This window comes from Acipenser ruthenus, chromosome 15 (genome assembly GCF_902713425.1).
Source record: "Acipenser ruthenus chromosome 15, fAciRut3.2 maternal haplotype, whole genome shotgun sequence".
Taxonomy (NCBI): Eukaryota; Metazoa; Chordata; class Actinopteri; order Acipenseriformes; family Acipenseridae; genus Acipenser; species Acipenser ruthenus.
In genome coordinates, this window is record NC_081203.1 from 35599832 (window position 1) to 35614280 (window position 14449).

At 44.5% G+C, this 14449-nt stretch overlaps 2 protein-coding genes across 2 annotated transcripts in view; one reads left to right on the forward strand and one right to left on the reverse strand.

Annotated features, from left to right (window-relative positions):
* LOC131697646 (ribosome quality control complex subunit NEMF-like) overlaps positions 1 to 3507 on the reverse strand; it is a 34967-nt gene extending 31460 nt beyond the window's left edge. The window contains exons 1-5 of the mRNA XM_058988097.1: positions 3335 to 3507; positions 2916 to 2984; positions 1327 to 1429; positions 803 to 928; positions 305 to 453 (exon numbers count right to left, since the gene is read on the reverse strand). Coding sequence (XP_058844080.1) covers positions 305 to 453; positions 803 to 928; positions 1327 to 1429; positions 2916 to 2984; positions 3335 to 3393 — 506 coding nt within the window. The 5' untranslated portion in view covers positions 3394 to 3507. The remainder of the gene's footprint in view (positions 1 to 304; positions 454 to 802; positions 929 to 1326; positions 1430 to 2915; positions 2985 to 3334) is intronic.
* Positions 3508 to 5911: 2404 nt separating this feature from the next.
* LOC117973885 (extracellular tyrosine-protein kinase PKDCC-like) lies at positions 5912 to 11410 on the forward strand. The gene is made up of 7 exons (XM_058988120.1): positions 5912 to 7216; positions 8185 to 8301; positions 8957 to 9228; positions 9776 to 9855; positions 9948 to 10055; positions 10340 to 10516; positions 11064 to 11410. The coding sequence occupies exons 1-7, from the start codon at positions 6596 to 6598 to the stop codon at positions 11165 to 11167; spliced, it is 1479 nt and encodes a 492-aa protein (XP_058844103.1). The 5' UTR covers positions 5912 to 6595; the 3' UTR covers positions 11168 to 11410.
* Positions 11411 to 14449: the final 3039 nt, after the last annotated feature.

The window sequence follows — 14449 nt, forward strand, 5'->3', positions numbered from 1 at the left end:
AGTTTGAAAAAAATAAAAAAGTGTGTTAGAAAAATGCACTGGAATTTGAGTTGTAATTATAGAGCACAATAGCACAATAATAAGCATGGCAACGGCACTTTATAAAAATCATTCTTCAAATGTTTTTGCTTTTTGCACAGTTAAACCCAGACAGTCTTTCTCTGAAAGTATGAAATCTGGATGTCAGAACTAAAACGGAGCGATTCCCTTTAAATCAAGAGCTAAAGACGTGGAAGAGAATCCTCCAGACTGAACAAGCAGCGCGTGAATCCCCTGAATAACAGCTGCTTCCAAACAACAATACCTCCCCAGGCTCATCAGAGGCTGGGCTGCTTTGGCGTTTTCCACAGGGTAGCGCTCCCTCACAGCAATCTTCACGTCTTCTGCCTCTGCTGTTCGAAACCTCAGCAGGTTCAGAATGGTGTACTCGTGGTCTGTGAGAACGATATTCCCCTGCAAACACACCCAACGACAACACGTCACTCCAGCACGCTGACGGCACAGACAATCCTGCCAGTCTCAGGGTTACCGCATGAATCCACGTGCACTCGGACAGTATGGGACAGGTCAGGCTTTTCAACTCGCATTGCAATGCATTCTGGTGTACCTGTCTCAGGTGCCTTTCACAGCAGGACTCCACTTACCAGAATGCACTGGGGTGTGAATTGAACAGCCTGAACTGTCCTTCTGTACATGGAGTCACGTGGTCACCCTAGCCAATCTGAAATGTGCAGTCCTAGGAAGTTGCAGGCTATTACTTGCAGACTGATTGCATTGATGGTTCAGGCTTGCAGAGTCTCACCCTGTCGTACAGCTCAACAATCAGGTGATAGGCAGCTTCGTCTGAGCCGAACTGAAAGTCAACGATGCGGTCGACTCCCAGCTGCTTCACACACACCAGTCGGCGGGACTTCAGGTGCTTGCGGCACTACGAAGAAAATATCAGAATAAAAAAGAGAAAATATCTGGGAAGCTCACAGAGAGGTCCTGCAGCAAGCACAACTCTCACCTGGCTTCAGTCAGAACGGCACATGCATTGGAATTAGGGTGACCACATGGCTCCGTGTTCAGAGCCTGGGACAGCTCAGGGTATTCAGGTTCCACCGCACTGCATTCTGGTATGTTTTACATGTGGCTTGTCTTATTTGTTGAAGAGAAACAGGACTATACCGAGCAGAATGCGTTGGAATGGGTGTGAGGAACCCTGAACTGTCCCGGTGAACATGGTCATGTGGTCACCCTAACTGTAATAAATACGCAAGCCAGAACTGATCTCCAACAGCACGTGAACAAACAAACATCTTATCAGACGAATCTTCAGTTTACTTTCATGGCAAAGCCTGAAGGCATCATGTTCTTGGGCCATTCGAACTCTGTCGTGTGAATCCTGATCCCAGACTCAAGCAGAAGAACAGCTTTGGAGTCCGGCCTGCAAATCAAACACACCAACATGGGGGTCAACATGATCTTCCTCTGTTATGCAAATACAGATAGACAGAGTATTTTATTTTGAACATCTACCATGTGTCAATGTTATTATTATTATTATTAGTATGATGTTGTTGTTGTACTTGAGTCAAGTCTCATTATTGACCTCTAAAATGTTATCAAAATGGAATTAAAAAAGAAGTCTGAAATAAAACATTCCTTGAAAGAGCAAAACAGTCCTTCAAGTTTTGTGATGAAGGCCTGCAAAGTCCAAAAAGGTCCAAATGGTAGAACAGGAATGGAAGTCTGTAAATAACACCACTCCCATCTCCCAGCCTGAACCATTCTCGGTTTCACTGTGCGTTTAGACACACGTTAGAGCCAGCAAGCTCAGACGTGTACGATCCAGCTCACAGTAAAGCCTGAAGGAGCTCCCGTTGCTCTAGACTGCGGGTTACATCCCTGGATCTCGGTGGTGTTGTGAAGGTGTTATCCATGCAGTCTGCAGGACTCAGGGAGTGGGGCTGTGAGCGTGTCTGTTCACAACCCCACTCCCTGAATCTCGTTCATTACAGTACACCGCGACGCTGGACTCTAACACATATATACAGTACACAGTGACGCTGGACTCTAACACATATATACAGTACACAGTGACGCTGGACTGTAACACATATATACAGTACACAGTGACGCTGGACTCTAACACATATATACAGTACACAGTGACGCTGGACTCTAACACATATATACAGTACACAGTGACGCTGGACTCTAACACATATATACAGTACACAGTGACGCTGGACTCTAACACATATATACAGTACACAGTGATGCTGGACTCTAACACATATATACAGTACACAGTGATGCTGGACTCTAACACATATATACAGTACACAGTGACGCTGGACTCTAACACATATATACAGTACACAGTGACGCTGGACTGTAACACATATATACAGTACACAGTGACGCTGGACTCTAACACATATATACAGTACACAGTGATGCTGGACTCTAACACATATATACAGTACACAGTGACGCTGGACTCTAACACATATATACAGTACACAGTGACGCTGGACTGTAACACATATATACAGTACACAGTGACGCTGGACTCTAACACATATATACAGTACACAGTGACGCTGGACTCTAACACATATATACAGTACACAGTGATGCTGGACTCTAACACATATATACAGTACACAGTGACGCTGGACTGTAACACATATATACAGTACACAGTGACGCTGGACTGTAACACATATATACAGTACACAGTGACGCTGGACTCTAACACATATATACAGTACACAGTGACGCTGGACTCTAACACATATATACAGTACACAGTGACGCTGGACTGTAACACATATATACAGTACACAGTGACGCTGGACTCTAACACATATATACAGTGGCCTGGCTAGTCCAGGTCGTAATGTCGCGATAAACTCAACACTTACTTTTGCAGTCGGATGAGGTAAGTCTTGGTGTCTATATCGTAGACGTTGTTCACTCTCATTCCAAGCAAGCTGTGAAAACCGGTCAAAAGAATTTACAGCAAACACAGTCACAGACATTGTGTGAAAGCATTACACTGCAGCAGTTTAATTTAAAAATAAGGGTGCCGAACACATAAATATTAAACCGATTACAAATATCTGATTATAGTCTGATTAAGGCGACGGGACAGAAATGCTGTTGGGATAATGCGAAACTGGATTAGCAATGGCAATGGCAGCAGCATTTATAAAATGTATTACACACACGCCTCTCCTGCACCACACGCACGGACAGCGTGCCCCTAACTTTAAAATCACCTGCCGGGTAAGCGGGGTGCGGGGTGCGGGCTGTCACAACACTGATCTGCAGGGTCAATTACCTGCTACTGAGCTCCGCAATGACAGCTCTGATATCCACGGTGTTGAATCTTGACTTCATGGTGACGGTAATAACACATCCAGTTAATTCAGCTTCACAGGGTCACTGTTTCAAACTTCTGACTGGCCAAAGAGAGAGAGAATCCACACGCAGGCGCGTCGGGCTACGGAAAGCCTGCTGTTCTTCCTTTCTCCGCGTTTTTAAATGACCGAAATCATTATAGTGTAGCTCCATCGCCTTCGCGCTAGGGGGCGGAATTGTACACGTCTGACGTCACCGCTTCGCTGGATTTGCGTTTAAAGTGCCGCCTCGCTTCTCGCCGGGCGCGGTGGCGTGCGCCTGTAATCCACGCTGCTCGGGAGGCTGAGGCTGGCGGATCGCTTGAGCTCGGGAGCGCTGGGCTGCAGTGAGCTGTGCCGATCCGGTGTCCGCACTAAGAGCGGTATCGACATGGTGCTCTCGGGGGAGCCCGGGTCCTCCAGGTCGCATAAAGAGGGGTGAACCGGCCCAGGTCGGGAACGGAGCAGGTCAAAGCCCCCGTGCCGCTCAGTAGTGGGATTGCGCCGGTGAATAGACACTGCAGCTCAGCCTGGGCAACATAGCGAAACACAGTCTTCTTTTGTTTGTTATTTTTCTTTCCTATTTACAAACATTTTTTTTATATAGATAAATATTCGTTAATAGAAAAAGCTGTATTTAAAATGCGTGTGAAAAGAGAATATGTATTTAAAACAGAACAATGCTGCCTGGAAACCAGTAGAGGTCGCTGTTGAGTTTCAAGATTGTTTAGCTACATTGCACTTTTAGTTTTTGGTAATTTAATTTTGAATGATCTGTCAGCTGAGACACGTGTTGTTTTTACCTGGGGCGCCACACAAAGAACACTGTGGTGGATGTACCACTAGACGTCGCTGTTTGCCTAACAATTCGGTCTTGTGTGTGTTACCTACATAGAGCTAAGTGCAAAATCTATAATAATAATAATAATAATAATAATAATAATAATAATAATAATAATAATAATGTCAACTTCAATGTTCATCAATTCATTTTGAAGTGTGTATATTGTTAGATGCGTTCATTAAGTTCCGAATCATTAACCAACATACTTGCATTTGAAATCAGAATAGGGTTTATTCCAATTCTTACACTTGAAAGTCTTAGTAGTCAGTCCTGTCTTACACGTCACTTTAAATGCACTGTCTTACACGTCACTTTAAATGCACTGTCTTACACGTCACTTTAAATGCACTGTCTTACACGTCACTTTAAATGCACTGTCTTACACGTCACTTTAAATGCACTGTCTTACACGTCACTTGAAATGCACTGTCTTACACGTCACTTTAAATGCACTGTCTTACACGTCACTTTAAATGCACTGTCTTACACGTCACTTTAAATGCACTGTCTTACACATCACTTGAAATGCACTGTCTTACACGTCACTTGAAATGCACTGTCTTACACGTCACTTGAAATGCACTGTCTTACACGTCACTTTAAATGCACTGTCTTACACATCACTTGAAATGCACTGTCTTACACGTCACTTTAAATGCACTGTCTTACACGTCACTTTAAATGCACTGTGTTACACGTCACTTTAAATATAAAGGTTTTGAAAAAGGGTGTCTGTGTACTCTGTGTTCACTATGGGTAGATATCATTACATTTCTCAAGATGAATGCATTTGTATTGCCCAGTAAGTTCCCCTCGCCTTCCCCATCGTTATCTGTATATAAACCACACTCTCCCATGGTCTGCCATGTTGTTATCTGTATATAAACCACACTCTCCCATGGTTTGCCATGTTGTTATCTGTATATAAACCACACTCTCCCATGGTTTGCCATGTTGTTGTTTTTTGTAATATGCTGTCTGGACCTAACAAAGTGTCCCTATGCTTTGCCATGCTGTCCCTATGCTTTACGCCTTGTCATGCCTTTACTAGGCGACACTTTCAGAAGGGACACAGTTTATAACATACGTGTAATATACAGGGACACAGACGTCATGTCACCCCTTGAAACATGTTTGCCATTGTGCAGCTACGTGAGGCAAACGGACCCTTTCCTGCTCTGAAGCGTATACACTGCTTTCAAATCTTTACCGTACTGCAAACAGTTTTTGTAGTGTAATTATCACCAGATAATCTCAAGAAGAGAATTAGCATACGTGTCTCCAGTGGTTTGGGCGTTCTGTGAATTCAATTGTCACCCTTTTAATCTTAACCCATTACGGTGCGATGCAAGAAAGGGCATTTAGGGCAGCACCCCCCGGCTCGAGCGATTGTCTCGTGAACGGGGCTGCTGTTGAGCATTGATGAGTTTTATGCAAAGTGATATATGCAACAGAAAAGAGCGACACATTCTCTATTGACTACACATTGCATTGAGCTTAATGTAATGAGGACACTGTATTTACAGTGCGGCTCAGCTTGTGTTAAACTCACCTTAAACCACACTCGAACTACAAACATTGCAGTCCGCAACTGCATAGTTCTGTTTTATTATATAATGATATAGAAGATGTATATTACTAAATGGATAATGGTGACGGTTCGCATGATCTATTTAAAATGCAGGTTCGCTTTACCAGACTGCAGCATCAGGCAATGCCACCGGCACGCGTCCTGTGCCGTATTCGGTGCTAATCGGCCTGGAATCCGTCTGTTTTACGAACTCACCTTGGTGAGAACAGACTCATAAAACCAAGATAATAAATCACTTAGTAAGTGCCTGCTCGTTCAAATAACACCGCCCCGCTAAACGCCCAGTTCAGCGCAATGATTTCTATCTATCCTGCAGTCTTGTACGATACATTTATTTATATGTATTTATTTATAACCTTTGTTTACTGGTCTTGCGTAGCGTGGTGTCAAAAGAAAAACGAAATGTGTTCAAGTTAGACCAAAAAGCAGGCTGCCCTGGATCGCTCGTGTCTATGCGCTCACAGTTCTGCGTGGTTAATGCAACTGCAAAATTAACAAAATCCAGTCGCCGGGGGGTGGACGGCTCCATCCTTGGAAATGGAAATCGCTATGAGAAGGTGTGGTTTAGCGTGGAGTTCATTGAAGAGACCCGCCCGTTTGTAGGGCGTGTTAGTGAATGGCTCCACGGATGGTATACATGCGAGTCTCCTGACACGGGGCTCAGCTGCAGCCGCTCGCATATCAGGCGTGTACTGTTACAGCCAGAGTGCAGTGAAAACATCTGCACCCGCTCGGGACAGTATTATTAATAACAACACACTCCTCGCAATGCAGCACAGCCTAAGCATCGCTCTGACCTCCGCAGCACTTACCGTCCTCGTCTTCCTTCTCGCCGCCAAGGTTTCCATGGATAACGGATATGTGCGTTTACGTGAGAGGGATTTTAACAATGGAAAATTCAACTCCGTCGGGGTCTCGCAGCGTAATGCCTTACTGAGTGAAATCAAGGAGAGGCACAGGGGACTCCTGCGGTACTATACTGGCTCCGCCTGGGGCTTTTCATTGACATACCGAAAGGGACCGGCGGGTCGCGGCTTGGGGCTGGAAGACGATACCTTTTCAAGGACCCTTGAGAAGATAGACAAAGTGCATGTGAAAGTCCTCAGCACAGGAGCCGTCAGCGCTGCTGCTGCTGCTGCCGGATGCGAGGAGCTGCGCTCCATGAGTCACTTTGAGTTCCTCGGATCGGGCTACACAAAGCTTGTATTAAAAGGGGTTTTACCAAACGGCACGGCTGTGGCGCTGAAATCCGTGAACCCACAAGGGGTTGACATGAAGCGCTGCGTGGAGGGGTTTGGAGACGTGGAGGGCTGCTACAGACTGGTGTCCTACAAACTCATCAAAGAGATTGTGCTGTTGCAAAGACTGCAGCACCCTAATGTCGTCAAGGTAAGGTCTGCGGTGTGAAGTAACGGAGACTGTGTCGGCTTCATCCGTGCACACAAGACTGAACTTTTCTGACAGATGTTAACCAGAGACCAAAACCATTTAGGAGTCGAATATACATCTCGCGAGTTTAAAAACACCTTTTTTTTAACACTTCCGAGTTCAATGTCATTCAGTGGGGCTGCGGGTCGACTGCACGATGGTAAAGATGTCACAAAGTGACAATTAAGTGTCAAAGGGTGTCTGACATCATAGGCTCCGAACAGCGGCTTTACAAAACAATTATTATTGTTTTTTGTTCAAGGTGTTTTATTTTTTATATTAAAGACGTTATTTAATTTAAGACTGTATTTCTATATTTAAATGTTATTAACGAATCCTGCCCGATTGAATTAGCGCCACAGCTCCTGCTTAATAACACTCACACCAGGCACACAAAGACAGTGAGCAAAGTAAATAACAGAAGCGCATTAATTTAAAAACAAGAAACCCCGTAAACACGCTGTGTATCTTTGCACTTTTTAAATTGCTTTTCATCTCATTGCTTGAATGGCAACTTTAAATGAACTAGACACTAATATAAATAACATAGCAGAATACCAGGATGGCTTTGTTCCACGCATACGCCCTCCTTTTCACACACAGTACTGCATTACTGCAGTGTGGCGCTGCGCATGTTGACAAGACGCGCATATAGCAAGAAGACTTTGATCACCTCAAAACTACATTTCAAACTTTGATAAAATGCAACAAACTCTGCCATCCGCACAGGGACACTTAAGGAGACGTGTGGCATTGCTGTATGTCACCACTAATATTTATAGCATCCTGCTAATGCCATGGGGATAGATGAATACTGTGAAATGTCTATACTCTTAGCTATAGCAGTACTGTGGTTTTGGTTTATTCTAGTTTACAAAGGCATGTGCTGAGACTGAGCTTCTCTGTTTCTCCTCCTCTCCCTCTCACAGCTCCAAGGCCATTGCTATACGAGTGACCCGGGGGTGAGGGTCAGCGCAGTGCTGGAGTTGGGCTCCCCACTGGAGATGATTCAGCTCCTGCAGACCCCCTGGGAAGAGCGCTTTCGGGTAAGACAGCAGAGACAGGGGTTCAATCAGCAGCCACGGGCTCCCCACTGAGCAGACCTGGGGGCTGGAGCATCAGAGCCTGCAAAGGGACTAGTCCTGGGGGGTGGGGCTGGAGCATTAGAGCCTGCAAAAGGACTAGTCCTGCTGCAGCACGCAGAACACTGGCAGGACAATCCTGTTTTTTTCATACCAGCTTGTAAGCTTTGTAAATCTTTATTTTTTTTATGTGTAAAGGCTACACGCAATGGCAGATGTGTGTGTGTGTGTGTGCGTGCGTGCGTGCGTGCATGTGTGTGTGTCTGTGCGTGTGTGCGTGCGTGCGTGTGTGTGTGTGTGTGTGTGTGTGAAAGGGTTGAATTCACGCTGCAAACTGGAATACAGCATAATGCTGGCAGCACTACGGGGGCCATGCTCTGAGGGTCTGGCTGCATGTTGCCAAGTGTCACTGCCTGCTCTGCAGGATGAGCAAGCAGATATAAATCAATGGGATACAATTAAAAGTGTATGCCTGTGTATGGGTGTAGCACCAGTACCACTGCACTGCTATGTATCCAGTATGAGATTGCTGTGGCACGCCTATCATCAGTGCACCATTGTTGTTCAATGTAGTGTTGCTGTTTCTAACAGAGGTCTCTTTCTGTGCTTCTTGCTCCAGGTCTGCATGAGTCTGGTTAAGCTGCTCCACTACCTGGCCAGCTCTCCCCTTGGCTCGGTGTGTCTCCTGGATTTCCAGCCTCGTCAGTTTGTCGTGGTGGACGGGGAGCTGAAGCTGAGCGATATCGACGATGCCGTGGCGGGGGAGCTGTCCTGCAGGGAGGACCGCGACTGCACGCTCCAGTTTCCCACCAGGAACTTCAGCTCCCCCTGCTCCGCGGACGGACAGTGCAGAGGGCTGAACGAGAAGAGGAACCTTTATAATGCGTTCAGGTACAGAGAACCACTGCACCATGCACACAGCTCCCTTTTAAAACCTGAATCAGAACCACTGCACCATGCACACAGCTCCCTTTTAAAACCTGAATCAGAACCACTGCACCATGCACACTGCTCCCTTTTAAAACCTGAATCAGAACCACTGCACCATGCACACTGCTCCCTTTTAAAACCTGAATCAGAACCACTGCATCATGCACACAGCTCCCTTTTAAAACCTGAATCAGAACCACTGCACCATGCACACAGCTCCCTTTTAAAAAGCACTGGGACCAATACATTCCCTCAGCAACCTGTAGCAGGAGATACAGGTTGGGTTAAAATAGTTGGGGTGAAAGGATTAAGTGGTAGAGCACAGAATGGCCTTCAGCAAAGGAACTGAATTACATTGAACACAAAAGCAGTATACAGTGCTTGAATAATTCTCTAGTCACTACATGTGATACAGTACGCAGGTCTATCCCTTATTGCAGAGCTGTGAATCTGTGTTGTTTCATTGCTGTGGCTGCTTGTGGTTGATTCCTGGCTCTTTATGTTTCAGATATTTCTTCACATATCTGCTGCCACACCGTGCACCCCCCACGCTGCAGCCCCTTCTGGATGGGATTATGAATTCCACAGGTAAGAAGCAGCACAGTCTCCAACCTCTTTCATCCTCCACAAGTGAAGCGTGGATTAAACAGCTAACTGCTCTGTGTCTTCTATTCCTCAAGGGGACCTGAGCAGCGGGATAAACAAGACGCTGGAAGCATTTCAAGAGATTTTGCATTTGTACAAGTCTGGGCAATATTTGCAAAACGTGTCATCTTCCTTATTAAAAGGTAAACATTTGAAACATTTTTTTTGCACAGTGTGAGTCTCAGAAGTGTTGTTGTTTTTCCAGGGGTGTCTCTCAGCTTTTTCCCACCAAACACTTGAACAGATCTGCGCTCCAGTATGGAATGCAACACCATTGCAGTTATAGTGGCTGTTGCTAAGAATCTCTTTTCTCTAAGTTCCTAATTGCACCTTTGTCTTTGTTTGCATCAAACCGTGCATTGATTTGGTGCTAACATTGCACCGCACGTACTGGATTGTAAAAGTGCTTCTGTCCTGCGTCTTCCAGATTACGTATTATTAAAGGGATTTAGAACGAAGGAAAGCAACGACTACAAATGCTGGCCGTCCTACAAGCAGCAGAGCTGTTTGCTGTCTGTTCACGACATGAAGGAGGCTGCAGGAATCTGTAACTCTCACTCCCAGTGCCAGGGCTTCACTGTGGATCAGCACAGAACCTGGACAGGTAGGCTCAATACAGGTTACCTTGTCACACAAATCAATCCCTTCATCCAACCCTTGTACATGAGAAATTCCACCTTGTAAAAGAAATTCCAACTTGGTAGTTGATAGCAAAGGATGCGTGTGTGTGTGTGTGTGCGTGCGTGTGTGTGCGTGTGTGTGTGCGTGCGTGTGTGTGCGTGTGTGTGTGTGTGTGTGTGTGCGTGCGTGTGCGCGTGCGTGTACACATACTGTTCTGTACTTTCCCAAACAATGCCTGAGGCTTTCGGAGGGTCTTTTGAAACTCATATCAGAGGATTTGGGTATTAAGTGTGAGTGCAATTATAATTCCTGAGGCTGCCACCCACTGAATTCAATCACTTACAGAATCACAACTGTTTAAAAAAAAAAAGAAAGAAAAAAAAAGCTTTTGATAAGTGAAGCATAACTTTAATCTCAAAGAACTCAAAGGCGTATTTCACTTTTGAACATATTTTTGGATCATAGCGTAGACTTAATTGCATTTGTGCATCTCAGTGATTAAGTTTAATTGAGCTCTTTTATTCCTGCAGGGCGGAGCCTCGCGTCATTCAGAAGTGGTTTCAGTGATCTGATCCCAGATGTTAACTCTGCTATCTATGTGAAGAAGGATGCTGGCTTCAGGGCAACGGCATGAAGAAGAAACAAGATCACAAGGGGAAGGGATAACAAACGGAAAGGAATGTTTGAAAGAAATGAATATGATATATTTCTATGATGTGTGTTTGTGTTGAATATGATATATTTCTATGATGTGTGTTTTTGTTTTTGTTTTTGCACTGGGGTTGTTTGATCTGTGTGTGTCAGCCTACAATATCTTTGTTCAGATTTGTTTTGCTGTTTTATTTTTGTGGTGTTGTGATACATTCCGTTCTTCAAGGCTGCTTTCACTTCAAGGAAGCCGCAGAAGTCAGAGGCATTCCTAGAACTGACCCCACCCTGCATCTCATACAGTTGTGCTTTTGATAATGCAGCATCCACTGTGCTGCGGTGCCTTGCTGTGAAGCAGCAGAGCATGAAGCTGCAACACAAGGGGTTCTTTAGTGCACTGAACCCTGACTCTGCATGTCGGACACTTGAAATAGCTGATCTCAGAAAACAGCCAATCTGGAATGGGGCTGGGGGCTCGCTAGCAGAACCTTTGCTCTGTGCAGCTGCTGGCAAATAGCAGCCAAGCCAAAACAAATCAGCTGCTAGTAAAACCACTGTGGTGTGGACTTGGCTTTAGCCTCTTGGAAGTGGAAATCACAACATAAGACAGGTTAATGCAAGCAGACATCTCTGCACCAGAGTGTGTTAAAGGCAATGTGCACGTGTCTATAGGGGCTGCTTCAGGATCCTCTTCCAGCTTACAGAAGTCTGTCTTTGTTACCTGTGTGATTGTATTGACTCTATATTGGGCTTGTGAGCTGCTGTAGAAAGTGGCAGGACCAGAAGATGAGTCTGAATCAGTTTCAACATGCTGACTGATGTGAGAACTACGTCATGATATTTGTAACATGTATTTGATTGTGTTTGAATCGTGAGACCATGCCCTGTGGGTGTAATCTGACCTTATAGGTCGTGTTCATTCTTTCAAAGAAAGATCCCAAACAGTATTTATGAAACTGGAAATATATATAAATGTAAAATATTGTATAAAATAAAGAAATTCTGAAAGCTGCATACTTTTAAACAGTTTTCTTTTTACCCTGGATACAGCTGCAGGAGTCGTTGGTGTTGCAGCCACTGGAGCAAAAAGGATTGTTTTTTTTCACATTCTAGTGTTCATTTTTTGTTGGTTTGTTTGATTCATATTTATTAGTTCCATCAGAACTAGGCATACAGACTAGATATTTATATACAAAAAAGAATGTTCAACTGCAGTGTAAAATGAGTATTCAAAAAAACTTCAAAAAAGAAAATTGATGAATGTATACTTTGTGTACATTCTGTAACTAAAAGTGTGTGTGTATCTGTATGTGTGCGTGTGTGCGTCTCTGTGTATATCTGTGTGTGTGTATGTGTGTGTGTATGTATGTGTGTATGAACCCACCCAAGTATATAGTTTTGAAAACATGGCCGTTTGATGCACAAATATAAAGAGTGCAGGTCAGTCCTGAAAGAGAGGAATGCATGCAAATTATCACCTGTGGGGTCATTATATCTTAATTATTACATATAAATACCCTCCAAATTGTAGCCTTTTGTTATGGAAGGTGGAAAGCCTGCCTCATTTCAGAAAACAGTCAGAACAATTAAAGTAAATCTCTTTTTAGCACGACAATGGGACGCCATCTGCCTTATAAGGCTATGCTATTCAGGTAATGTATTTGTGAGATAAATAGTCCTGAACGGCTAAGCCTCCCTGTGTTTGTGTGGGGGAGGAAAGGCATTGTCTCAGTGCTGGCCCACTGTGTCCTGTCTTCAGGGCTTCAGATAACTATGTTTTGATGTCAACAAGGGGGCAGGCTACATGGCACTGCATTAAGAAGAGCTGATGGTGACATTTCATGAGAAACTATGTACTTGATGAAGCTTTACACTGATGATGTCATAAAAAAACCCATCTTATTCCTGGTTAACAATCATAAAAAAACACATTTCTAGATGTTTTATAAATCTTACTAAAGTGTGACTGAGTATCGTTCATATTACAAACTGAATGAGAAATGATCCCAGATATCCTCCCCTTGAAGACAACACTAACGATCTAGATAACCTTTGAACCCTCAGCAGAGGCCTACGCTGATGAGATAAAGAGGCACAAGCCGTAGCGATGACATAGCCCTCTGCGAATGTGGCTACTGTTTTTCAGCGTTGCTAAGTATGCCTCACTGCTCGGGCCGTCATTGTTTAAAAGTGTGCAGAACCCCGAAGACAAAGGGGCTGCTAGCTTTCAGGCAGAGGCATGCAGTCTGGTTTGGAAGAATCTGCAGGTACACTCCATGCCCTTGATGTGTGCTTTGAAAGCGCAGAGAAAGCGCTGTATTATTGACTGCAATGACAGAGGAGATCTATTGAACCATGAAAGAGAGCTGAGTGCGCCAGGTCATTCTCTTGAAGCGAGGGGGATCGTTTATCCCTTTGAAGAGGAGACATGATCCATCAGGCTCCACTACTGTGGAAGACAGGCTCAAGACTTCCATCAAAGATTGAAAGGCTGATAGCTGCTGAGAGGCTACTGTTCACTTCAGCAAGGGTAGCAGGTCTTGAAAATCCTCAGTCAACATGCTTTATTCTTTACTGGGCTCAGAAAGACGTTTCCAACACGGCTGTTCAACAGTCCATTACATTCCTGATCTTCCGTTTCTAAACACTAGGAATGCCCTTCGTTTGATGCTCTTTTTTTCTTCAAGCAGGAATAGGGAAAGCTTTCGGCATATTCTTGTGCTGTATCGCATGAGGGGTGCTGGTTAAAACACATCTTAATACCTTCATAAATTTGACTGCATGCAACAAAACGTTCCAAAAATAAAAGTGTATGGTTATATTTAAACAGAGATTTTCCTGATGCATTCCTGGTCACAAGAGCTTCTTTGTCATGAAGGAGTCAGGGTGTGTAAAGAATGCGTGCGTGTGTTTCTATGATGTGTGTGTTGTGTGTATCTATGTTGTGCATGTGTGTGTGTGTGTTGTGTGTATCTATGTTGTGCATGTGTGTGTGTGTGTGTGCCTATGTTGTGCATGTGTGTGTGTGTGTGTGTGTGTGTGTGTCAGGTCAATCTGTTATTGGTATAGCCCGGTTCAATTAGGCCAGTATTAAAATGAATACTGGAAACCTTTTGTATTTTGCAAAGCTGGGATGGGTCTCCTATACAACGCACGTGACCTCATCAGGTTTCCTCCTGGCCTCGAAGTGAGCTCAGAAGTTGGTGTAATTGAGACACGTCCACATTACAGCTGCAATTAACTCCTGCTTGTAAACGTGCTAACAAGC